The following is a 26876-nucleotide window of genomic DNA, read 5'->3' as shown; positions in this document are numbered from 1 at the left end:
CGTTCGTTCGTTCGTTCGTTCGTTCGTTCGTTCGTTCGTTCGTTCGTTCGTTCGTTCGTTCCTTCATTCATTCATTCATTCATTCATTCATTCATTCATTCATTCATTCATTCATTCATTTATTTATTTATTTATTTATTTATTTATTTATTTATTTATTTATTTATTTATTTATTTATTTATTTATTTATTTATTTATTTATTTATTTATTTATTTATTTATTTATTTATTTATTTATTTATTTATTTATTTATTTATTTATTTATTTATTTATTTATTTATTTATTTATTTATTTATTTATTTATTTATTTATTTATTTATTTATTTATTTATTTATTTATTTATTTATTTATTTATTTATTTATTTATTTATTTATTTATTTATTTATTTATTTATTTATTTATTTATTTATTTATTTATTTATTTATTTATTTATTTATTTATTTATTTATTTATTTATTTATTTATTTATTTATTTATTTATTTATTTATTTATTTATTTATTTATTTATTTATTTATTTATTTATGTATTTATTTATTTATTTATTATGGCTTACAGAATGGCTTACAGAAAAGAAAACGAAGAACTGCTTGCTAAACTTACACCTGGAGATATTGTTAAATTTAAACGTTCCTCCTTATGGTCGGATTTTGCTATATACGTAGGTATGTAACGTTGGTAATCAGAAAAACATACGCAACGGAATAAACGCACCTTTGGAGTTGTCTTTTCTAAAAGAGTTGCTGTCCGCAATAACCAAGCCAACTCTGCCGGGGGTGGCGGTGGGGGTGTGGGAAGGGGAAAGGGGTTTGAACTTGATAAATTTTCTATTAGCAAGCCATTAGCTTTAGCGACTCGGCCACGCCGGTCCCATTATTTTTAGGTGCTTTTTTAAATGAAGTCTTTTTTTTGTCTTTATAACTTAGGTAACGGCTTTATAACTTAGGTAACGGAAAAGTCGTACACCTGAAGGGTAGTTCTAATAGCGAGGAACCGGAATACCCAATCAATGTACTTTATGCTGTTCCACCATTTCATAATACACTCTGCTTAATTCGTTTGAAGTGAGTATGTTTAATTAACACATACTATCCGATAGAATGAAAATACCAGTGCACCCACAAGAAAAATAGCATTGTGTACCCGGAAAAGAAAAAAATCCCGATGGGCCCCCAGGAAAAAAAATGTCAGAGGTCGCTGATGAACGGCGCCGTAATAAGCCTATTTAATTGTGCTTTGATTTAAAAAAAAATCTTTTGTTGGTATTCCTTCACTTTAAAATTTACTATCATAAAATGTAATTTTTCTCAAGCAAAGTCGCATGAATTGAATCACGCTGGATTTTTACAAAATAATCAAATTATATGATCTATACCCAGCAGTACCGCTTTTAAAAATGTAAACATTAGTTATGCTGCATTGCCTGCTTTAACTGGTGATGCCATCTAAAGATTTTAACAATTTTTAAAAGTAAAAACGTAATTTTAATTTAATTTAGTAATCCAGAAGAGCCTGCTATTTGTTCGGGCTTTGAAGGGGATAAATGCACTATGAGAAATTCAATCTGGGGTTGGGGCACTTTTAATAATTTTCCGGGCCTCTTGGACAAAGCCAGTAGACGCCTAAATCATTGTTCACTTCAGGGTAGTTAAATAGATTTTTTTCTTGTTTTGTTTTTGTGTGTAATGTCTCATTGTTAATTAAACAAGACAAATTACTTTTTTATTGTATAGGTACCGTAAAAAGTTGGAACGAGAGACATTACCTTCCCAAGGTTTTTATGACCATACCAAGTATTACAGGCCTGAAGTAATTATGGAGATGCCATCAACTGGTAAGCAAACAAATAAACTCGAAAATAGTTCAAATATTGCATTTAAAAAATCAAGACTAAATCAATTAATATATTACAGGCATGCCAGGTGGATATCGCCCGGATAGCAGGAACTGAACTGTTTCGCGGATGCAGCTTTTACAGTACATTATGTTGTCAAGCCGGCCGATAGTAATCAATCGCCATAATTAATATTTCTGCTTAATTTCAAGTTTTTTTTAAAAATAATTACAATTGTATCAGTGAATAGTTTGCATGTGCTGAAAAAAGCATTTTGTTTGCCATTCTTTGCAACAATTCCTGTAACATATATTATCTATTCAAAATCATTATTTCATCACTTAAATAGTTTTTAATGCAATAAAGGTAATTTTCATTGTATATCTGCATTATCCTGTTGAATAATTTCTTACAATGAAGATTGAACTACATTTTATGCAAAAAATGACACGTATTTTAAAATTGAATTTAAATTTGTATAACTTAAATACATGCATTCATGAATTGCAATATTTAAAAGGCCATTTTGTCACGGTTGCTATGTATTTCGCGGACAGCAAGGAACAAGGAAAAAATGATGTGAATACTAATATTTACGAAGCTAGGGTCAGGACTTTTAAGTTATATCTCGAATTTTAACGTTGTGTCGTAATTGAGAATAGTATGGGGACATGCAAGTTACTACCTTATGCTATTATAGTCGGAGACAATATTGGGCAGTCAAGGACTAAAGGCCAAAAGTGTTGCAAGTACACGGTGATGCTATTAGAAGAGAATGTCAACGTAAAGCTTTACTAAAGCTTTGCTAAAAAAAGAGTTATACCTATCGATTCGACCTTCCACCTTGGATGAAAATCAGATTAATGACTTGGACGTTTTAGGCAAAAGGTAATTTTTGATACCTCATATCTTCAGACCGCCGAGGAACGCTTCATACGATCAAGTCAAACGATTATAGTAGCTCACCATATCCATAGTGTAGGTCAATCTTTAAAAACAAGCTAAGGTACCATTGTGCTTACGTGGGTGCCGGCGGATGGACATGGTGCAGCTTCACAGTTGAGTCGAGTAGAAGCCCTAAACTCCTGTGCATGACATCCAATTAACGAACCCAGGTGCTAAGATGCCTGGGAACTCTGGGCGTTATACTGCAGAATACTGCCGGGTGCCGCCTTTCCAAATATTTTATTACAACAGATAGGCTACCACCCCGTGAGATTGCTTAACAACTTCTCGGAGGAAAGATGTAATAAATCATAACAGATAGACACGCATACATTCAATTATATATATATATATATATATATATATATATATATATATATGTATATATATATATATATATATATATATATATATATATATATATATATATATATATATATATATATATATATATATATATATATATATATATATATATATATATATATATATATATATCAGCTGTATGTCATTGCTTCGCTTTGATATAAACTATAAATTTGATATATATATAATATATATATTTATAAATATATATATATATATATATATATATATATATATATATATATATATATATATATATATATATATATATATAAATGATAGAACAAATTTGACCCCCACTAAGAAGTGGTCTACTGATAATTTTTCCATAAGGGCTCGAAAATCCTAGCTACGCCACTGATGAAAAGTTGACACCAGTATGTTTCGAAACTAGAAAAATATGCAGTACGTGCTTGGAGTACTTGCGGCAGTACTTGCAGTAGGCCTACTTTTCATTGTTCGTCCTCACATTACTGGACTGTTAATACGGATTAATAATTTCACTAGACCAGCACAACTCATAATAAAATAAAATAAAATTCCCATTAAAATATTGGAAGACCAAATCGAAATAAGTTGATCGCCCCCCCCCCACCCACCCCGATGGTTGTTAGCTTTATTCTATGCATACTTTGATAGTAACGCGTTTTATTTATAGTTGATATTAATTCAAATGGTTGTAGCATTATTTTCGCTACCATATTACTTCATGGTGTCCAACCCGCCCTCATTGTTAGGATTATGACTTGGTACTTAAATGACTGTCTAACTTTGATATTAATCATTAATTGAACTTTAAAAAAAAATGTCTGCCTTGTTGCGGTCGGAGCCACCGTGCCCCTCTCAAGACGTTTCTGTATTTTTCCATGTCTATGACCATCTACGCGTACACAGGTTTTTTTTTTAAACAGCAAACGTTTTACCTTATTCAGTCACGTGGTTATAATCTAAAAATACGACCATCTAAACATACGCGGTGCAATGTTCAACGCAGAAGTAATCCATTCAAAGCTACACAATATAAAACAGGATGTGACGAAATTAATAATATCATTTTCCTAGAAAATACCAAAAACGTTCAAGTGATTAAAAGTAAGCTCATGTATATTATGTAAACAGATATTCAAACAGCTACATCCTGATTCGCTTCTGTGTTCATTTATCTTTTTCACGTTAAAGGTAAGTAAAATTTAATACAATTGCTGAAATATTTATTTTGAATTGTATTAGTAAATTAAATGTTAGTTTATTTTAATAAGGACAATGCATTTGGTTTTTGTTTTTTATATTTTTAAAACTAAAACAATAACAGTCTTCTCGTTAAAATAATTTATTATATTAAATGTTAAACTTGTATGTAATTTTAAACATCCACTAACAACACATCAACCCAGTTGGATCGCTAGGTTGGGTGTCACCCGGTGCGGCACCTCATGTTACACACACATATACATATACATATATATATATATATATATATATATATATATATATATATATATATATATATATATATATATATATATATATATATATATATATATATATATATATATATATATATATATATATGAATATTAAGGTCTTCATAGTACTATATAGTTGAAATTGATGTCATGCCCCCTTCCATTTTGCCTAATGACGTCGCACATTACATTAATCCACCTTTTAATTCGTGTAAAAAAGCATCGTTTTCAGCGTAAATTTTTAGATTTTAGCGTCAACCGTTCTCAGGCATTTAATTGAATTATCAGTTATTCAACAGACTTTTCAAATTAGATTTTCTTCCTCTGTAAAATTTTTCAATTGGTGTTACCCCCTCCCCCGGCTGATAGTTTTAAAGTGCCCTCAGATTAAATAAAATTTTCTATAGTCAGCTATTAAGACGGGTGGATTAACTCTTATCAATCATTAATTTGACTCGCGAAAAGCATATATGCATTACTGCACCTTTCATCCGATCGCCATGGAACTTTGGGAAGTAGTTGAGAATACTCTGCGAAAACCAAATTTCAAATTCGCAGCTGTAGCGCCCCAGAAGGGCGTGATTCGAATCTTTTCTATATACGGATTACAAAAACAAAAAGTCGAATGCGGTTTGACACTGCTCATCCGATTGCCATGAAACTCTGGAGAGTTGATAAGAACACACCAGGGGAGGTTTCTGCAAACAAATATTTTATTAAATTTCGCAAGGGCTAAGATGGAGGGTTCAATTTTTCTATATATACGGTATATAAAAAATAAAAGTCGGATGCGGTTCGACATCTTTTATGCGAGTGCCATGAAACTTTGGCAAAATGATTACAACACACTCCAGAAGGCTTCTGGCAGAAAAAAAAATTCAATTTAGTATGGTTTGGTAGGGTGCTATTTATCGCCCGGTCTTTCCCGTGAGTGATATGGCGCCCACGTCCATTTTAAACATTGCGAAAGACTATGCATAGAAATGGGTTTTAGGGTCGTTCACTAAACATAATCAGGCGCCCCCTAAATAACTAAATAACTATAAAGAAAAGCGTGGGTCTCTTTCTAAATGTTAGTAAAGGTATTCAATAGATATTTAAGTGACCCACGCTTTTCTTTATAGTTATTTAAATAGTAGTGTACAATTATATATTTAAAGAACAACAATTATTTTCTACTTTTAAGTGCATTATTAAAGAAAAGCTTATTGTTAAAACGGTGTATATGAAACTTGTTTTTAAACTTGCTTCCTCTGTCGACAGTCTGTCTGTCTAGATTCTTTTAATTTTGTGTTTGCGTTTTATTTGCGTGTTTTTTTTAGTTTGCGTTTGCGTTTCTGTTATCAACTTCATTTGAATTTTTGTTTTTATGCGTTTGTGTTTTTACTTTCTCGTACATACGAAGTATAAAGAAAGTCTTGTAATCGTACAAAAAAATCGAGATTTTTACAAATCTCGACGTTTTACACCTCACTGATACGGAAAAACATAATTTTGCAATCTTGTCCGTATGTCTGTGTCAGTGTATGTGTGTGTGTGTCTGTGTGTATGTGTGTGTGTGTGTAAACACGATAACTTGAGTACCGTTACAGTTAGGTTGATGAAATTTCATATATAAGTATTATATCAAAATCGTTGATCCGTTTAAACTTTTGAGCGATTTCCAATAACCGGAAGTGGTACTATTTCTACTTTGAATTTTTCAAAAGCCTATAACTTGAGTACTATTTCATATACATAAATGAAATTTCACATGTAAGTACAAGATCTAATTGTCTACCTACTATAAAATTTTAAGTGATTTCCGATGAACGGAAGTAGTAATTTTTGCCATTTCCGATTTCTCAAATAACGTATGTAAATTTTTACAGTACTAATAATATTCCGCACTATTATGCACATTTTGTTTAGGCGTTCGCTTGGTGTGTGAGGTAGATTGACGAGGAGCCACATTGGTGTTAACAGCCTTTTATTTACAGACAGCCATGATGCCAAGAGAGAGGAAGGAAGTGGCCAGAGACAACTATATATAGATAACAACATGTAAGGGACATCACTCAAGATAACAATATAAATATAATACCAATACAATTATCTCAATCTATTACATCCCTTTACCCTTAGAACACAATAACACATCTCTCAATAGAACAATTGATAGTATCCTAAAATCACCAATTATATTGTAACATGAACACTATGGTAGATTACATCCTTACAAACAATGCACAATATGCCACAACATAATCAAGATACAAAACAATGATGTCAAAGTCCTTTTGACCTTTAAAATCATAGGTCTAACTTATTTGGGACTTTGATTGTCCTGCTTGACCTTCTCAGTGGCTTTTGATTTGGTGACTCAAGATTCTGACCATCTGGATTCTCTATCTCAGGAGGTCTAGGATTTAAATCATTAACTCCAGAATTTACATTTTCTGACTCCAGACAACTTGGTTCACTCATATCAACAGAACTTGGTTGTGGAACAAACTGAGTTGGTGTGAACTGATCAGACTTGGTGGGATTGACAGATTCACACTTATTATCTGCACAAGTTATTTTTAACTGGTCTGCATGTCTACGGACAATAAGTCCATCATTTGTTTTTACTTTATAAGACACAGGTCCTGTACATTGAACAATTTGACCTGGTATCCATTTTTCCTTTTTCCCATAGTTTCTTAGATACACATTCTCATTAATACCAAATTCTCTTTCAATGGGTGTTCTGTCATGATTTACTTTTTTAATTGGCATCTGAAAGTATTATGCTATTATTCAGATCCTTAACTGGCATAGATTTCTTTGATTGATCAATTTCCTCAGGTAATCTGATAGTGCTTTTTCGTAACCAAACATACTGTTTAAAAGTAATATCCTGGACAATATCACTTTGCAACTGTGATCTAGTATTTGAAGTGGGTGTATTCAATGGCAAAAATCTTTGCTCTTTTCTTTTGATGTTACCCTTTTAGTTTCTGTAAGTGCTAATGATGTTAGCAAAGTTGTTTGATGATCACATTCCTTCTTACTAATGTATTCTCTTTAAAACATTTGAAATTGCCATATCACCATAATCATTTATTAAGTTACAAGTACTTTGTTTAGGCAACTCTGACTGGTAATGGACTGCATCTTCTCCATCTTTTATATTATCTTCACAAAGGGTTTTAATTTCTTATTCTATATGGCCTTAAGTCATCATTCACAGACTCTTCAGGCCAACCATTCATACAGTGCTCATATACTTTTATTAAGCACTCATCTTTTTGTGTTTCTCTTTTAATATCATTCACATTTATATTGGAGTTATCCATGATAGTGAAGAGAACAAATACATCTTCTGGTACATAGCTCAGGCTTTGGTTTTTTAAAGGTAATCTACTAAGACTATCTGCACTATTCTCAGATCCAGGTTTGTATTTCAATTCATAATTGTATGCAGTTAGTGTGATAGCCCGTCTTTGAATTCTTGGTGAGGCATGCTCAGGTAGGGTTTTGTTTTCTCCAAATAAACCTAGCAATGGTTTATGATCTGTAAAGATGGTGAACTTCCTACCAAACAGAAACTTATGAAATTTCTTAACACCAAAAATGATGCCTAAGCCTTCCCTATCTAACTGAGAATAATTTTTCTCAGCCTGGTTCAAAGATCTACTGGCAAAAGCAATGGGTCTGTCACCCTTCTCATCCATGTGGGACAAGACTGCTCCTACACCATCTGGTGAAGCATCACATGTTAATATAAGTCTTTTCCCTGGGTCATAGTGAGTTAGTAAGGTGTCAGAAGACAAAGCCTCTTTTGCTGTATTAAAAGCAGCTTCTTGTTGTTTACCCCAGTGCCAAGTTGCATTTTTCTGTAGCAGCTTGTACAGTGGTGATAGTTTACCAGACAGATTTCCTATGAACTTTGCATAGTAATTTATCAAGCCCAAAAAAAGCTCTTAGTTGTTGGGTATTTTCAGGTTTGGGTGCTTCTTTAATAGCTTTTGTTTTCTCAGGTTGAGGTCTGATGCCTTGTTTGCTCAATATATAACCAAGAAAACTAATTTCTGTCAGCATGAATTGACATTTATCTTTGTTTATCTTTAAACCTTTTTCACCAACAATTTTCAAGACTTTATCTAGTGTTTTAAGATGTTCAGTGTCATTCTTACCAGTTATGTACACATTGTCAAAGTACACACAAACATTTGGAATATCCTTAAAAATACTGTCCATGACAGCTTGGAAAATTCCAGGGCTAGATGATATGCCAAAACATAGTCTTTCATATTGGTAGAGTCCTTTATGTGTGTTTATTGTCGTATAGACTTTTGAATCTGGATGCAGTTCTAGTTGAGTGTAAGCATGACTAAAGTCTAATTCAGTGAATTTGTCTCCTCCTGCCAAATTCAAAGAGATTTCCTCAATGTTAGGTATAGGGTACCTATTTAGCTCTATTTGCTTATTCAGTGTAGTTTTATAATCTCCACAACTTCTTATAGAACCATCCTTCTTTAACACTGGCACAATGGGCGACGCCCAATCGGAATAGTCTACCTTCTTTATGATGCCATTAGATTCCAATCTACTCAGCTCATTTTCAATTTTATTCCTCATTGCATAAGGTGGAACTCTAGCTTTGCAGTATCTTGGATTTGTGTCTTTAATGCTTAACTTCACTGTTCTATCATTTAGTAATCCAGAGTTACCAAAAACACTTTTATTTTCAGATATAACTTTATCTAGTGAAGTAAGACTAGATTCTTTTACATTCTTCAATGAACAAATACTCTCCCAATTTAACTTAAGATCACTTAACCAGTTCCTACCTAGTAATGGCGGTCCATTTCCTTCAACCACAAGAAGAGGAAGTTTAACACTTTGACCATTATAACTTACATGAACCATACACTCTCCTATTACCGGAACATTGTCACCAGTGTATGTTGTTAAACACTTGTGACATGGCTGTAGAGGCACTGATCCTCCTGTGACAGCGTCAAAATCTTTCTTTGTTATGACTGTTAGAGATGCTCCAGTGTCAAGTTGGAAGCTGATGCTCTTACCGTTGATATAAACTGGTACATTGATGGGAGCATGACTTATTGATTTCACAGAGAATAGGTTGAAATCCGGCTGCGAATCAGTTTGAGCATTTTCACAGGTAGAGTGGTTCATTGGTTGGGTTAGGTAGTCTTGGTGAGAGTTAACATAGTGCTGCCTTTGGTTGCGGTACTGTCTTGACTGGCTAGATTTAGCAACAGACGAAGACTTTGCAAAGCAGGCCTTGGCAATGTGACCTTGCTTACTGCACTTATAACAAGTTGCAGACTTGAACTTGCACCGATGAGATGCATGGGGACCCTTGCATCGATGACATTTTTGATAATTATTACTAGATTTAAATCTAGGATTTGAACGAGCAGGCTGTTTAGCATAAGTTGAAATGCTCTGATGGGGTTGATGTTTATTGACTAACCTGCTGTTTACTGCATGGATCTCTGAAGGTGCTAAAGATCTCGCCGCATCTGATGACTGCTGGAATGACATTGCAAGTTGTATTGCTTTTTCCAATTTTAGATCTGACTCGAGCAGCAACTTTCTTTGAATATCAGGGCTGTTTACACCTGTCACAAACTTTTCACATAGTCTATCAGACAGCGTGTCGCCGAATTCACAAAATCTACTTAGATGACATAAAGCAGCAACATATTCTGATATTGACTCGTTTGGTTGACGAGTCCTACTGTCAAATCTAGCTCTACATAGAAACCTTGATGGTACAGGCGCATGGTGGTCTGTTAGCAATTTGCTCAGCTCGTTAAAGCTCTTGGTATTTAGACTAGCTGGTGCGCATAAGTCTTTTAGTAGCCTAAATTGTTGAGGCCCTATGACTGTTAACAAAACAGCTCTCTTTTTGGCTTCTATCGTCACGTTGTTAGCTTCAAGGTAAAACCTTAACCTATCTAGGTAATCTTGAATGATTTCATCATCCGAATCAAATTCTTTTATTTGGCCATACAGCGCCATTATTCTAGAAATAATTAGCCAATAAGCTCTAGCAAACCTCTTTTTTGCGTAAGTAGGTGCTCTTTCTAGTAGATGTTTATCCTTCGTCGCCAAAATGTGGTAGATTGACGAAGAGCCACATTGGTGTTAACAGCCTTTTATTTACAGACAGCCATGATGCCAAGAGAGAGGAAGGAAGTGGCCAGAGACAACTATATATAGATAACAACATGTAAGGGACATCACTCAAGATAACAATATAAATATAATACCAATACAATTATCTCAATCTATTACAGTGTGCAATTCTTTTTTCTACGAGATCCTATTCTATTTTTAAAAGTTTAAGTAATTAAATGTCTATATTCCGAGTTATATAAGAACTAGGCATACTGCCTAGCTTCGCTTAGGTTTTCAAAAACATTTGAGAATTTGAATACTTAATTATAAAGTGATGGATGAGGTGTGGAGTGCTTAAATTTTTTTTTAATGTTTCAACAAATTAGTTTTATTACATTTTTGCTTTAATTACCTGACATCAGCTTAATTAGTTCAAATACGTTACGTTCGTTTAATTTAAGTGTATACGGCCATGTTAAAGTTGTCTAATCAAAGCGTTAATCACGTGTCTAATTAAAGCGTTAATCACGTGTAACTTGTAACAATTTACGCAACACACTCAGCCAATAATGGTTGCTGGCATAAGTTGGTCTTTATCATTTTAAAATCAGTTTAGATTTTTGGGACCAGAAGATTTTGAAATCATGTTAGGGATTTGGTTTCTAAAGTGGCTGTTATGCAATTTTTTTTTTTAGAAATTGGGGTAGCTTGTTTATGGATGGAAATTTATTTATTTATTTATTTATACATACATTATATAGGATATATATATATATATATAAATATATAAATATATAAATATATAAATATATAAATATATATATATATATATATATATATATATATATATATATATATATATATATATATATATATATATATATATATATATATATATATATATATATATATATATATATATATATATATATATATATATATATACGCTCACGATAACCCCATCGAGGTGATTTTTTTTTCTTTTCTTTTTTTTTTTTTTTTTTTTGCCTCAGACATGTAATTTACAGCGTCAGTTGTGTGTGTTCGCTTTACTATTACAGTTTTCATCACCGGCTTGTGAGGACTGATATAGATTTACAATAGTAATATTTCTTTCTTACTTGTAGCCTACTTTCATTCATTTAAGATGGTTTACTGATACATAGATCTAATAAAGAAAATGACTGTTATGCAATTTTTATATATATATATATATTTTTTTTAATACTTTTATTTGCAATTAAAGGAAGTGCATCAACATCAAATGTTTTTTAACATAATTTTGAACACCAAATGAAAACGAAAGGTTTTGCAAATGTACATAATGAATATTTACATGATGTCATGTATTTGATTATAAAAAATTGCAAAGGATGACAGTAAAAGTATACGTAGCTTAATTAACAACGTAATGTTTTACTAATTCAAATGCTATACTTTGTCATTTTCTGTTTCTGTTTAAAATAGTATACAATTAATTGAAAAATAATTATTTTAAAAGGGTTACCTCCCTTGAAAATGGACCAAATGACTTATGTCTTTGTTTACTTTTTAGCGCAATTTCCATTCTGGAAAATTGCGTTTATTAACTCGTCTTTTCTGGAAATGGATGGATGGATGGATGTGTGTCCGCAGCTTTAAGTCGTATCTCGTCCTCAACAAAGCAATATCGAGGACTAGTTCCAAAAGCAAATATGTTAACAAAGTTCCGACGATGATAGTGGGCCAAAAAAATTCCCGGAATTCCTTCCTGGATTTCCCGGAAAAGCAAAAAAAAAAACTCGAAAAAATGCAGTTTTTTGCCCATATCTTGGCAACCAGACCACTTAGCGACTTGAAACATTTACCAATCGATTCCTGCCATAATTTAGAACAATATTGCTGAATAAAGTTTTCAAAAATATCCTTTCGTTCGGTCACAAAAAAATTTTTAAACTAACATTATACATGATACACTACAGTACTATATAGCAATATATAGATATCTATTTTTCGCTATCTTTTAGATCTTGCTTTAAGTTTTTTTTTATTACTTATTTACTTATTAATTCAAACGTCTTTTTTGTACCCTATTAATTTATTTATAATTTAAATGAGAGTGATAGGGAGTTACAATTACAAGGTTTTGTTTCGCTAGGCCTAATCATTTTTTTCACATTTTTTAAAAACCATAGAGTTATATGGCTAAAAACCATTGCGCGCCTACTGAACGTGATGGCGCAGCCATGGAACGTGATGACGCATCTATTGAACGTGATGACGCGTGTGGTGTGGTTGGATAACATAAGGAAATTGCGCTTAAATTGTCACTAGACTTTTTAATTAACTTGTTTTTAACAAACAGTTGCTATGCTTATATAAGAAAATACGATATCTGAACATATTTAACTACTACAATGGCTTTTTCCGACGGGAATAAAGTTTTTCTGTTACCCTCTAGTGTCGGTCTACGGCCTCAAATAATATTAAGGGGATCCTTCGTCAATTTATATATATATATATATATATATATATATATATATATATATATATATATATATATATATATATATATATATCTCATACAAGGAGAATTTCACTCGCAGTCATCTTTTAGCCCTGGTCGAGGGCTTTGAGTCTGACCAACAGTTTTTCGATACGGCCTAGTCATCTATACAGGTGTATGCAAAACATTAGCAAGATATACCCATTTTAAGTACCCTAAACTCCGCGTTGAAATGACCCTCTGTTTTTCCCATAAAATACAAAGATTATATAGGGAAATACAACTGGTCAGTTTTGACCCATTTTCCCGATTGTTCCCGGAGATGGCCAGTTTTTTGTGACATCCCAAGGCGTTCTCCTACCACCTCACACAATTTCAAGGGGGGTTGTCGGAGGGAATGTTTTTTCGTAATAGAGCTCATATAAAGAGAATTTCGCTCGCGGTCAATTTTTTGCCCTCGTCGAGGGCCTGGAGTGAAACCGACAGATCTGCCTTACGGCCACGCCATTTACCTAGTTTTTTGTGACACTCCCAGGCGTTCTCCTACCACCTCACAAAATTGTAATGGGGGTCGTCGGAGGAAATTGTTTTCGTAATATAGCCCATATAAGGCGCCGGTCAGTCGAGGTCAGTTTTGACCCCCTCTCCGTAGACTTTTTGCCGAACCGTCACTGGCTCTCGTGTTCTATCGCCACAAGGCATCATCTTGCTAAATTTGACGCGCCTGCGGCGCCGGGAAGTGCCCTTTCGGCCACCTGACCACTTTGCTTTATATATAGGCCTATAGACTAGCCATCGGTACGGTTTCACCTGAATTATAGGCTTACCTATTTGAAAATGTCGAACTTGTTTGAGAAAAATAATTTATAAAATAGTTATTGGTCAAAACGCAATTTTCATTACTACACGCTGAACGATATTACTAACAAAGCAAAGAAATAACTAATTAGCTAAACATCCGACACATTGAACATAACACAGGCACACACTGATTAAGTGACTAAAATGGTTCCGTTAAAAACTCGGATATTCAATGGTATTCTTCTTGTTTTTAAAGTGATTTATTTTTATTTGGTTTTTATGAATAGATCTATAGATTTAAATGAAATAGTTCATTTCTTCATCGGTAACCATACCATATTAAATGCACTGGCTGATTAAGAGACTTAAAATTAAGAGACTTAAAAGATTTCTTTAAAAACCCGGCTGTTCAATGGTAGTTATGTTGTTTTTAGTAGATAGTCTAAATCCAGATCTTAGTGTCTACGTCTAGTTTTTCCGTAGATCTAGTCTAGATCTAGAATAGAGATCTAGGTCTATATCTAGAATCCAAATAGATAACGTAAAAACGTATAAATGTTTAGGCCGAGAAAATCGTATAGTATACATTTCATAGCGTACGTAGAATCTAGCTCTAAATCATATTTGAATGAAATAGCTCATTTCTTTATTTTATTCTAAACTCGGTAGATGACGTCATCAGTTTCGTGCTCTTTTTTAGTGTAAACAATAAGCGACGTCATTGTTAAATGCGTTCTTGTCCCAAGTATAAACCTTTTTCCGGTTGCATAATTAAAATTGTTTTTCTACATTCGAATACGCCTGTATTTTCTATTTTTCTTCTTTAAAAAAAATGTGGTTATACATTTAAAACATCTAACATATTATTTTCAACAAAAGTCCGTTTAAAGGTACATCGTTATGATCACACCTCTCCAATACTATGTGATCATGTATTGTGAGAACTCTTGCTCGACATGTTCTAACTTCACATTTCCAAATCTCTTTGCCTTCTGCTCCAGTGATGGTTCTTATAAACATAAATTAACTAGAAACGAATGTCTTAAAACCTTTCTGCGAGGTAACGAAAGAGGTCATACCTGAGTAATCACCACTAATTCTGCTTTGTTTGCATGCACTCTACGACAAACTTTGCTCCGCAATGGCCGCTGTCGTTTAAATAAGCATTTGTCACCTGATAACTAAGGTATGACCGACGCAAAACTATCGACTTTAAATGCTAGTTGTATTGTCCATGGAGGGTGGATTTCTTTCCATTAAGACATTTCTCTGACATCAAAGCGGGCGGCCAACTTGATATGTAGGTCCGTCTTTATTGTTATTTCATTCCCTTTGATCTAGTTTCGTCCACTTGACGTGGTAGGATTGTCTCATGTTTTGCAAGCCCCCCTACGCTGTCTATGGAAAACATTTCTTTAATCTTCGTATACTATATTACTAATACTAACTTTAAAATGTTTAGTGCAATATGACAAATTTATACGGCAAACGTTTCTTTCAATTATTATATAGGCCTATAAACAATATTAAACATAATATAAAAAACATAATAAACAAAACCATATGACAATCAATAATAACAAATTTCAGATCAACTAAAATCATCAACTACACTATTAAAATTTAGGTGTGAGATATTTTGTCTGTGATCTATTGTCCTTGGTATCATTTGTCCTGATATATTTTGTCCTGGTATCTTTTGTCCGTGAGATTATTTGTCAGTGAGATCATTTGTCCTGAGATCATTTGTCCTGAGATCATTTGTCCTGAGATCATTTGTCCGTGAGAAAATTTGTCTGAGATATTTTGTCTGAGATCATTTGTCCGGAGATCATTTGTCCTGTCTCCGCTAACGACATTAATGCCATTTTAGTTTATACTTTCATTTTAAACAGAATAGTTTTTTTTCAGCATATATACAATATTTCAATATATATATATATATATATATATATATATATATATATATATATATATATATATATATATATATATATATATATATATATATATATATATATATATATATGTATATATATATATATATATATATATATATATATATATATATATATATATATATATATATATATATATATATATATATATATATATATATATACTAGCTGCATCCCGTGCTCCGCCACGGTAAATCTTTTTTAAATGTACCAACTTTGGAACAGAACAAAACAAACAAAAACACAACACAAACAGAAACAGAAACAAAACACAACCACAACACAATACAACCACAACCACAACACAACACAACCACAACACAACCACAACACAATACAACCACAACCACAACACAACCACAACACAACCACAACACAACAACAACACAACCACAACACAACTACAACACAACCACTACACAACCACAACACAACCACAACACAATCACAACACAACCACAACACAAACACACAAACACAACACAACCACAACACAACCACAACACAATCACAACAACCACAACACAACACAACACAACCACAACACAACCACAACACAACCACAAGAACAAAACAAATATTGAGAGATCATAGACTAATTAGAAAATAATATAAATAATCTTAAGATTGTTCTATTTTAAACAGAATAGTTTTTTTTCAGCATATATACAATATTTCAATATATATATATATATATATATATATATATATATATATATATATATATATATATATATATATATATATATATATATGTATATGTATATATATATATATATATATATATATATATATATATATATATATATATATATATATATATATATATATATATATATATATATATATACTAGCTGCATCCCGTGCTCCGCCACGGTAAATCTTTTTTAAATGTACCAACTTTGGAACAGAACAAAACAAACAAAAACACAACACAAACAGAAACAGAAACAAAACACAACCACAACACAATACAACCACAACCACAACACAACACAACCACAACACAACCACAACACAATACAACCACAACCACAACACAACCACAACACAACCACAACACAACAACAACACAACCACAACACAACTACAACACAACCACTACACAACCACAACACAACCACAACACAATCACAACACAACCACAACACAAACACACAAACACAACACAACCACAACACAACCACACACAACCACAACACACTACAACCACAACACAACCACAACACAACCACAACACAACATAACCACAACACAACCACAACACAACAACAACCACAATACAATCACAACACAACCACAACAACCACAACACAACACAACACAACCACAACACAACCACAACACAACCACAAGAACAAAACAAATATTGAGAGATCATAGACTAATTAGAAAATAATATAAATAATCTTAACATTGTTCTATTTTACTTATGAACCGTAACATATAATAATCAATGTGGATGTAATAAAAAAAATTAACGTAAATTATTGAGAGTGAGTTGAATATTAAAAACACGTTTTCCCGTACGTCCGCGTCCAGAGAGAGCCTTTCCATTATTCTCAAAAAGTCTAATTTCACCATCTGTTTTCTTAACACCGAAAAACAAAAGCAAAAAAAAAAATTCATAAAAAACGTTTTAATAACAAGCTTTTATGTAATGATGCACTAAAAAGTAGAAAATAAATTATAGACTACTATTTAAATAACTATAAAGAAAAGCGTGGGTCACTTTAGTATCTATTGGATACCTTTACTAATGTTAAGGAAGACACCCACGCTTTTCTTTATAGTTATTTAAATAGTAGTCTATAATTTATTTTCTACTTTTTAGTGCATCATTACATAAAAGCTTGTTATTAAAACGTTTTTTATGAATTTTTTTTTCAGTACTTTACATGTTTTATCTACAATAGAGTTACATGACTAAAAACCATTGCGCGCCTACTGAATATCACGTTCAGTAGGCGCGCAATGGTTTTTGAACGCAGCCATTACGTGGTCGTGATGGCGCAGCTATTGATGACGCGTGTGGTGTGGTTGGCTAGACATGCCTACTAATTCGGTCCAAATTTTAATTAATTCATAAAAAATCAATTAGGCATCCAATTAAGTCAAATTTAGTTTCAGATTGCATTGTCTTCATGTCTTGACCCACGTGCCAACTGTGAATCGTGTCGGTCAAGTAGAACTGTCCGAATTTTCACTCCTGCGTTTCCGTCTAGACTGACGACAGACTGTCGACTGACGACTTACGACAGAGGAAGTGAGTTAAATAAAAGCTTGTAAAAATAGTGATTTTGAGAAATCATAGACTAATTAGAAAATAATAATAAATAATATAAATAATCTTAACATTTTTCTCTTTTAATTATGAACCTTAACATATAATAATCAATGCAGTAGTAATAAAAAAAGATTAACTTAAATTATTGATGAGTTAAATATATTTTAAAATTACCTCCCTTGCAAAAATTACCAAAAAAAAGTTGAAATAATTAGTTTTTTCGACCTATTTTTATAAAAATTTATCCATTTTTACTAGGATTATAAACGCAAATAATATTTGACATTGATCTTTTAATATGTTTTAGCAAAGTGCGTGTATTTAATATTTTCTTAACGTTATGCAAAAAAATAAAAACAGTGGCAATTATAAAATAGCTTTATGCTGTTATATAAACAAACCCTTCTCTATTGCTTATTATGAGCCACTGCCGTGCACTGAAAAGCACAACATTGTGCAAAGATTACTTTCATGGTTCCAAAAGCTAAAGCTATATATATATATATATATATATATATATATTTATATATATATATATATATATATATATATATATATATATATATATATATATATATATATATATATATATCATCAATAATAATAGTTTCGCTGTCTGTGTATCTATCTATCTTTCTGTGTATCTATGTATCTGACAAGAACGCTTTAGAGAAAACACAAGCAATTTAAAAACTTGCACAGTGAAACGAAAACGAAATATGACGTCATATAGTAGAAAATAATATCAAGCCGGAGAGTGCACACAGTAATATGTCGTCATTGATTCTCGAGTAAACATTGAATAAAAAGGCAATTTTGTCTAATCTAAGTGGTTTGCGTGAAGAGTTTCTTTCATACAGTTCTTCGGGTAGGGGCGAAGCCCCACCCCCGCGTAAGAACGTCTGAGCCCCCCCCCCCCTCCCAACTCAAAAGAAATTTCTTCATCGGTACTCTATAATAAAATTACCGCCTTATTAATGTGTCTAATCTAAAAAGTGGTTTTCTTGCAATTTCTTTAATGCAATTCTTCGCGTAGTGGCTAAGCGCTACACCAGTGTTTCTTTCAGACTTTTTCCTCCCCGGAGGGGTGAACTTTTTCTAATCTAAAAAGCGTTTAGCGTGCAGTTTTTTTTTTAAGCATCTCTTCCGGGAGGGGCGAAGCCCCGCCCAGATTCTTCCTTTAGTTTGTATGATCTACAAATGCGACCAGTGTTTCCTTCAGACTTTTTCCTCCCCGGAGAGGGGTGGGGGTACTTGAAATTTTTGGGGGCGGGGGTAGAATTTTCGGGGAGGGGGCGGACACTGGAAAAAGTATATAATTATATTTCGTTGAATGGGACGGTAGACATGTTTTGGAGTGTATGTGTGTGTGTGTGTGGGGGGGGGTTGGTTTTAGTTTAGAGAAAAAAGACAGCACTATGAACCTAGCGCCCGATATATCCTTCCTCAATGGGCCATTTTTCTCGTCTATAATAATAGTTTCGCTGTCTGTGTATCTATCTATCTGTGTATGTATGTATCTGACAAGAACGCTCTAGAGAAAACACAAGCAATTTAAAAACTTGCACAGTGAAACGAAAACGAAATATGACGTCATATAGTAGAAAATAATATCAAGCCGGAGAGTGCACACAGTAATATGACGTCATTGATTCTCGAGTAAACATTGAATAAAAAGGCAATTTTGTCTAATCTAAGTGGTTTGCGTGAAGAGTTTCTTTCATACAATTCTTCGGGTAGGGGCGAAGTTCCACCCTCGCGTAAGAACGTAACAGCCCCCCCCCTCCCCAACTCAAAGAAATTTCTTCATCGATACTCTATAATAAAATTACCGCCTAATTAATGTGTCTAACCTAAAAAGTGGTTTTCTTGCAATTTCTTTAATGCAATTCTTCGGGTAGTGGCTAAGCGCGACACCAGTGTTTCTTTCAGACTTTCTCCTCCCCGGAGAGGGTTGGGGGTACTTGAAATTTTTGGGGGCGGCGGTAGAATTTTCTGGGAGGGGGCGGACACTGGAAAAAGTATATGATTATATTTCGTTGAATGGGACGGTAGACATGTTTTGGAGTGTGTGTGGGGGGGGGGGGGCGAAGCCCCCTCCTCCCAAGTAGAGTTGCCTGAAAGAAACTCTAAATGCGACTTTTGTCATGAATGAGATTAGGTGCATGGTTTAGGGATATGCCTATGTCTATATTTTGTATAAATTAAAATACCGAGATAATAGACAGCACTATCAACCTAGCGCCCGTTATATCCTTCCTCAACGGGCCATTTTTCACGTATATATATATATATATATATATATATATATATATATATATTTGTAAACTATGGCTGAATTTTTAAGGAATTATAGAATTATAATAACATGTAAATACAAGTGATTAGAATATTTGTATTATTTTCAAACAACCTCTTTTTTTATAATGATTCTTGATCTTTGATTATTTGATTTAAAAAACGCAATTGATGATTTTAAATATTTTAAGCAGTAAAACCTTTTATTTTTTGCCATTAAAAATGGTACACATATTGTATGAAGTGAAGTTGCTAGGTATAGTTTATATTGGCGTAAATGAGGTTGATGTTTTTCTTTTTATAGATCCGTAAAATTGCATATTATAAATAGGATATATACAAATGTATACTTTTAATAATACTCTATAGTAACATAATAAATTACTTTTCTTTCCACGTTTTTTTTTCCAAAATTACCATCATTGTATATAAGAAAGGTAAATCTTAAGTCTTACAGTGTTATGAATTTTTATAACATACTTGTAAAACAAAACAAGAATCCTAAAACTTTCGAAAATCCTTTGTTTCGTCGTTATCAAATACGCAACATAAGATTTTGTACAGCTTATATCAGATTACTGCCAGAGCCCTCAAAATCTAAAGTTTGCCCAGCTCACATCAGTCTCTTAATTCCAACAGTTGAAAAGATTTTACGATCATATTGTAATACAGAAACAAGTTAATTAAAAAGTCTAGTGACATTTAAGCGCAATTTCCTTATGTTATCTAAAAATAGCTCTGTCGTAGCGTAAATCAAGAGCAGGGTTAGTAAAACCATTGGTTAGTTATTAAAACGTTTTTTATTAATTTTTTTTTCAGTATTTTACATGTTTTATTTACAATAGAGTTACATGACTAAAAACCATTGCTCGCCTAGCTACCGAACGTGATGGCGCAGCCATTGAACGTGATGGCGCAGCTATTGAACGTGATGACGCGTGTGGTGTGGTTGGATAAACATGCCTACTAATTCGGTCCAAATTTTAATTAATTCAAAAAATGTTTGGGACCAAACGAAAGGATATTTTTGAAAACTTTCTTCGGCAATATTATTCTCAATTATGGCAGGAATTGATTGGTACATGTTTCAAGTCGCTAAGTGGTCTGGTTGCCGAGATATGGGCCAAAAACTGCATTTTTTTGAGGAAATCCATGAAAGAAACCCGGAATTTTTATGGCCTATGCTCATCCTCGTAACTTGCTTAACATAATTGCTTTTGGAACTAGTCATCGATATTGCTTCGTTGAGGAGGAGATACGACTTAAAGCTGCGGACACACATCCATTCATCCATTCATACATCCAGAAATGACGGGTTAATAAACGCAATTCTCCAGAATGGAAATTGCGCTAAAAATATATATATCTAAAATTGCACAAATCTCCAAAAACATCACTGTAATCAATACATGCTTTAACATTAGACAGTCCTATAAATTGTTACAATTCACTAAAAACTTGCAATACTCACTAAATTATCTATCCATACAACTCCAAAAATTTTTCCAAAGCACAAAAATAGCCTCAAGGATATTACATCGCCACGGTGTTTATCAGATAATTTGGCCATTAAAAAAGAGGATTGCTCTATTCTTGCATATATTAGAAAAGCTGAACTAGACAAAATGAAGTGAGTATTAATTACATATCTTATATGAAACAAATAGGGTAATGAAGTGCAAAAGAGGTGCCATGTAGGCTCCTATGTTATTTCTTATTCTCTCATTTAGAAGCGTTTCTCTTTATATATTGCAGCGTCTTTCACTATATTGATTATGTTTTTTTTATTACAAAGCAAAACAAAAACATCCATCTTGATTGAATCGATGCTAAAAGAATACGGTGAAATAATAGAGGAGGATTTCTTTAATGTTGCAGGTAACAGCAAAGCTGAGCTAGGCAATTTGAAGTAAGTATCATTTAATTTGCACATTTTATTCGATGCAATCAATGTGGTCCGTGTTTCTTTAGTCTCTTTTCTTCGGGGGTGCAATTGAAATTTTCGTGGTGGGGGGAGGGGGGGGGGGGAGGGGGGTGGAGTCAAATTTTCGGGATGGCGGACACTGTGAAAAGTATATTATATTTTTTATATAAATTCCATTTCGTTCGGGGGAAGGCCCCCCCTCCCCCCGTAGAGATGCCTTGAAGAAACTCTGGATGTGGTTTGCGATAAGTAAAAGAAATAATTAAATAGGCACACGTATTATTTCTTTTTAATTTAGGGTGTTAATTTAATGTGCCTCAATATTCCTTTTTCCGAAACTGCAAATGATGTTTACACATTTTATGTGAACAGTGAAAAATCACCCTATAGCCCAGAAGAAATTGTGAAAAGAGCTAGATCCAGAATTGGTTCATATGTGTACAATGTTTTAAAATACAACTCCGAACATTTCGTAATGGAAGTAAAGTACAATGAGGCGAATAGCAAACAGGTAAGTGCGAAAGTTCTATATTAGATCTAAATTCCTTAGGCCTACTTTAATTGTCTAATGTAGAAAGATTAAATAGTACGATTAGGGGCGTAGCGGGGGGGGGGGGGGGGCGGGGGGTACGGACTGCACCGGGTGACACACAATTAGGGGGGTGACACCAAGGCAAAAAATAGCAAAATATATATAGAAAAATGATAATTCCACTTAATTAAGTGATTAATTAGAGGGTTAAATAGTCTTTTAATAGCAAATTTGACAAAACCCGACAAGAATGGGGAGGGGGGGGGGGGGGGCTGACACCATGACGTAAACCTGCTAATAATAGAGAAAACATACTACATAAAGCTGTAGGCCATGTATAATCGACTATAGATAAAAATCATTAGTAGTATATATGAGCACAGTTTCGCCGTGGGTGTGTGTGTAAGGGGGGGGGGGGGAATGGGGGGAAGTTACATTAACTCAGCGGTGCAAAATATGCCTGAGGTAAACGGTTTGGTTGAGAATCGTAATAACTTATATGTTAATCTATTTATAGGGGTGGATTAAATACATAAAAAAATATAAGGCACTTCCCGGCGCAGCAGACGCTTCAAATTTGGCAGGCTCCTGCCTTGGGGAAATAGAACACGGGGGTCAGTGCCGGTTGGCCGCAAAGCTCATGAAGACATGGTCAAAACTGACCTAGACTGACCAGATCCTGATATGAGCTATATTACGAAAAAAACTTTTGCCGAACGACCCCCTTGATATTTTGAGAGGTCGTAGACCGACCCTGGAGGGTAACATAAAACATTCCCGGCTGGAAAACCCCGTAGGGCGTTAGATTAGTCCAGATGCCGTATTTTCTTATATAAACAATTGTGTGTGAAAAAATAAACAAAGACTACGTCGTTTGGTATATATGCAGGGGAGGTACTATATAAAGTAATAATATTTTGAAATGAGTTTTAAATTTTGTAAAAAAATCAAAATTTAAGAAGTATAACATTCGTTTAAATTAATATTTCGTTATGAATTAAGTTATGTATTGTATTGAAATTGTAAAAGTTCATTGCAAAAGTAAATTCAATTTAATAATTAATTTATACTTTTAATAAAGCCTTTGCAGTTCTAACAACCTTGCGAATTATAAGTTTGCGAGTACTCCATCTATGCTTATATGGCTAGATTACTCAGCTGGAGTAAAGCTTAGGCCCTTAGTACACTACATAGCAACCAATCACCAATTAATGAATCATTCAAATTCTCAAACTTAAGCGAAACTATGCAGTATGCGGAGTATATATATATATATATATATATATATATATATATATATATATATATATATATATATATATATATATATATATATACATATATATATAGATATATATATATATATATATATTATATATATTATATATATATATATATATATATATATATATATATATATATATATATATATATATATATATATATATATATATATATTACGGTCAAAGCCCGAAGTGCGGCCTAAGCGCGGGTTGGCCGGCTCTCTTGGCCAAAGCCCGAAGAACTTAGCACTAAGATCGTATTTCGTACATTGGCCGGCCATTGCGCGGACTGGCCGGGACGTACTGGCCAATGTTCTATCTAGACTAAGTTGTGATCGCGTTTTCATTATTCTGGGTGCGGTTTCACTGTGAGTAACGTATTGTTTTGCTATTGTTTGTATAGCATTCTATATGCAAGGCGACATTGACCAAAAGGGCCGTCAGACCGTGAGACAGACATAGCTGATGGCTGTCAAAAGAAAAAAAAATGTAATCCTTGTTAGTTTCCATATATGGGCTACAACTGTATGTGACAGCCTCCTCCGTGATGAAGAGGTGAGACAATCAGCAAAGAACAAAATCAAAGACAGTCGGCGTCACCGACCACGTGCAACAAGACGGAACGTTCAAAAGACTTTTCCGCGTTCTTTGTAAGTTGAACAGTAGTGTCCAAACGACTTGAGATGGCGTGGGCGTCAGAAATCATATTTCCCCAACAAAAGGGGAATACCAAATAAAGCAGACCCATCACCGCGCCTTGACTGGACTGCATGATAAATACCGAAAGAATTGCATTCTTGTGGATCCTGTGGCAACAATGCCCATGCTATGTGTGGAATACCCAATGAAGCAGACGAAAGGTACGGAGGAAATATTACCTGCAGATTATGTCACAACAAACAAGACATCATGGAACAGAGGTCAGCAGCTCATACTAGCTTGCAAGCTCAAGGTGCTAAGATGCTTAAAACATCAAATACAAATTTTAAAGATGCTGATGTGGGTCACAATGTACGCATCCGTATACCAGATGTTGACAGAGGTCGCGGTGATCCCCGAAACGTGATTGCAGATTTCATGAGCGTCGAGGGCGGTTTCAACAAATTAGGAACGGGCCATGGTGTTCTAAACCAACTGTATGCTAGAAGTGAGTTTTCAATTCTTTACGAAAAACTGCTCTTATTATTGTCAGTTGGAACTGAGGTAAAATCACTACGAACCATCGCATCTTCACAATCATTAACCGACTGCCAAGGCTACACTCGCTGCAATTACACAACCAAGTGCACAAAAAATCGTTGCAACTGTAAAAATAACAAGCTATTATGTAATTCTATATGCCATCAAAGTTCAACTTGTTGTAACAAGTGATAATATTGATTGATTGAGACTATAGTACAATAAAATATTTGAATGTTTCTGTCATTTACTTTAATAAATAATCAATAAAGACTTAATTTCATGATCCTTACGGTATAAAAAAAAACCCCGAAATCTGCTCATGATATTTTAACTCGGACTTTGGCCGGTCTTCCCTAGCCAGATGATCTTCTAATTCAGACTTTGGCCGGTCCACCATGGCCAGTCCGCGGACTAGCCGGCCAAAGGCCGAAATCAAGAGCTATTTCAGACTTTTGGAATTTGATCGGTCAATGGGAGGCGATGTTGGCCAATCCGCACATTGGCCGACTTCGGGCTTTGACAGTAACATATATATATATATATATATATATATATATATATATATATATATATATATATATATATATATATATATATATATATATATATATATATATATATATATATATATATATATATATATATACATACATACATACATATATATATATATATATATATATATATATATATATATATATATATATATATATATATACATATATATATATATATATATATATATATATATATATATATATATATATATATATATATTTATATATATATATTTATGTATATATGTATAAGTAATTTTTTTTACGGGGGGGGGGGCAGGGGCGAGACACCATTAAGTGCCGCACCGTGTGTCACCCGACCTCGCTACGCCACTGATTACGATCATAACTCTATATATCTTGTTTTATAAACTGTGTCTATTCTTACACTTGATATCTTTCTAATGTGCAAGTATATATTACATTTTAAACATCAATACACATTTCTAGGCTAAAAAATGGTTAAAGAAACTGGGAGATCCGTGGACCAATTAGCTACGAAGAAGCAAAGTTAATATATGTGTTTTTTAATATTGTGTATATTATATAATTAAACTTACTACTGAAACTTGACAAATTCGTCGATTTAGCCTTATACAAAATATAATATATATATATATATATATATATATATATATATATATATATATATATATATATATATATATATATATATATATATATATATATATATATATATATATATATATATACATATATAATATATATATATATCCCTATTTAGTTGAAAATCTAGATAGAGAGTAGTGCTTCTCATTTATTTGTGCTTCTCATTTATTTGTGCTAAATACGGCTTCTTCAAACATTGTAACACT

The 26876-nt window shown here is 33.1% G+C and overlaps 2 protein-coding genes across 8 annotated transcripts in view; both read left to right on the top strand.

Moving 5' to 3' along the window:
• LOC131953594 (uncharacterized) overlaps nucleotides 1–2030 on the top strand; it is a 6519-nt gene extending 4489 nt beyond the window's left edge. For 2 of the 4 annotated variants that reach the window (XM_059316837.1, XM_059316836.1), the window contains exons 3-6: nucleotides 564–670; nucleotides 952–1069; nucleotides 1739–1839; nucleotides 1919–2024. In XM_059316837.1, the coding sequence (XP_059172820.1) occupies nucleotides 565–670; nucleotides 952–1069; nucleotides 1739–1839; nucleotides 1919–1956 (363 nt within the window). In that variant the 5' untranslated portion in view covers nucleotide 564 and the 3' untranslated portion in view covers nucleotides 1957–2024. Of the gene's footprint in view, nucleotides 1–563; nucleotides 671–951; nucleotides 1070–1738; nucleotides 1840–1918 lie in introns of all 4 variants that reach the window. The other 2 variants (XM_059316835.1, XR_009388656.1) reach the window with 2 other exon arrangements.
• A 2129-nt stretch (nucleotides 2031–4159) lies between these two features.
• LOC131953593 (uncharacterized) lies at nucleotides 4160–26625 on the top strand. Of its 4 annotated transcripts, none has more exons than XM_059316832.1 (7): nucleotides 4160–4329; nucleotides 6596–6659; nucleotides 10782–10845; nucleotides 22074–22192; nucleotides 22358–22471; nucleotides 22859–22997; nucleotides 26491–26625. In XM_059316832.1, the coding sequence occupies exons 4-7, from the start codon at nucleotides 22188–22190 to the stop codon at nucleotides 26533–26535; spliced, it is 303 nt and encodes a 100-aa protein (XP_059172815.1). In that variant the 5' UTR covers nucleotides 4160–4329; nucleotides 6596–6659; nucleotides 10782–10845; nucleotides 22074–22187; the 3' UTR covers nucleotides 26536–26625. The 4 variants fall into 4 exon arrangements, with proteins under 4 accessions (XP_059172815.1, XP_059172814.1, XP_059172816.1 ...); XM_059316831.1 differs by having other exon boundaries at nucleotides 6528–6659; XM_059316833.1 differs by lacking the exons at nucleotides 6596–6659; nucleotides 10782–10845.
• Nucleotides 26626–26876: the final 251 nt, after the last annotated feature.

This window comes from Physella acuta, unplaced genomic scaffold (genome assembly GCF_028476545.2).
Source record: "Physella acuta isolate Inbredline_101_S28 unplaced genomic scaffold, ASM2847654v3 ptg000932l, whole genome shotgun sequence".
Taxonomy (NCBI): Eukaryota; Metazoa; Mollusca; class Gastropoda; family Physidae; genus Physella; species Physella acuta.
This window is presented reverse-complemented; position numbering and strand designations above follow the sequence as displayed.

Excerpts from the sequence above, each read along its gene's own strand:
- LOC131953593 (XM_059316833.1), top strand. Across the intron at positions 22,472-22,858 it reads GCTGAGCTAGGCAATTTGAA|TGAAAAATCACCCTATAGCC; the intron begins GTAAGTATCATT and ends TTATGTGAACAG. Across the intron at positions 22,998-26,490 it reads ATGAGGCGAATAGCAAACAG|GCTAAAAAATGGTTAAAGAA; the intron begins GTAAGTGCGAAA and ends ACACATTTCTAG.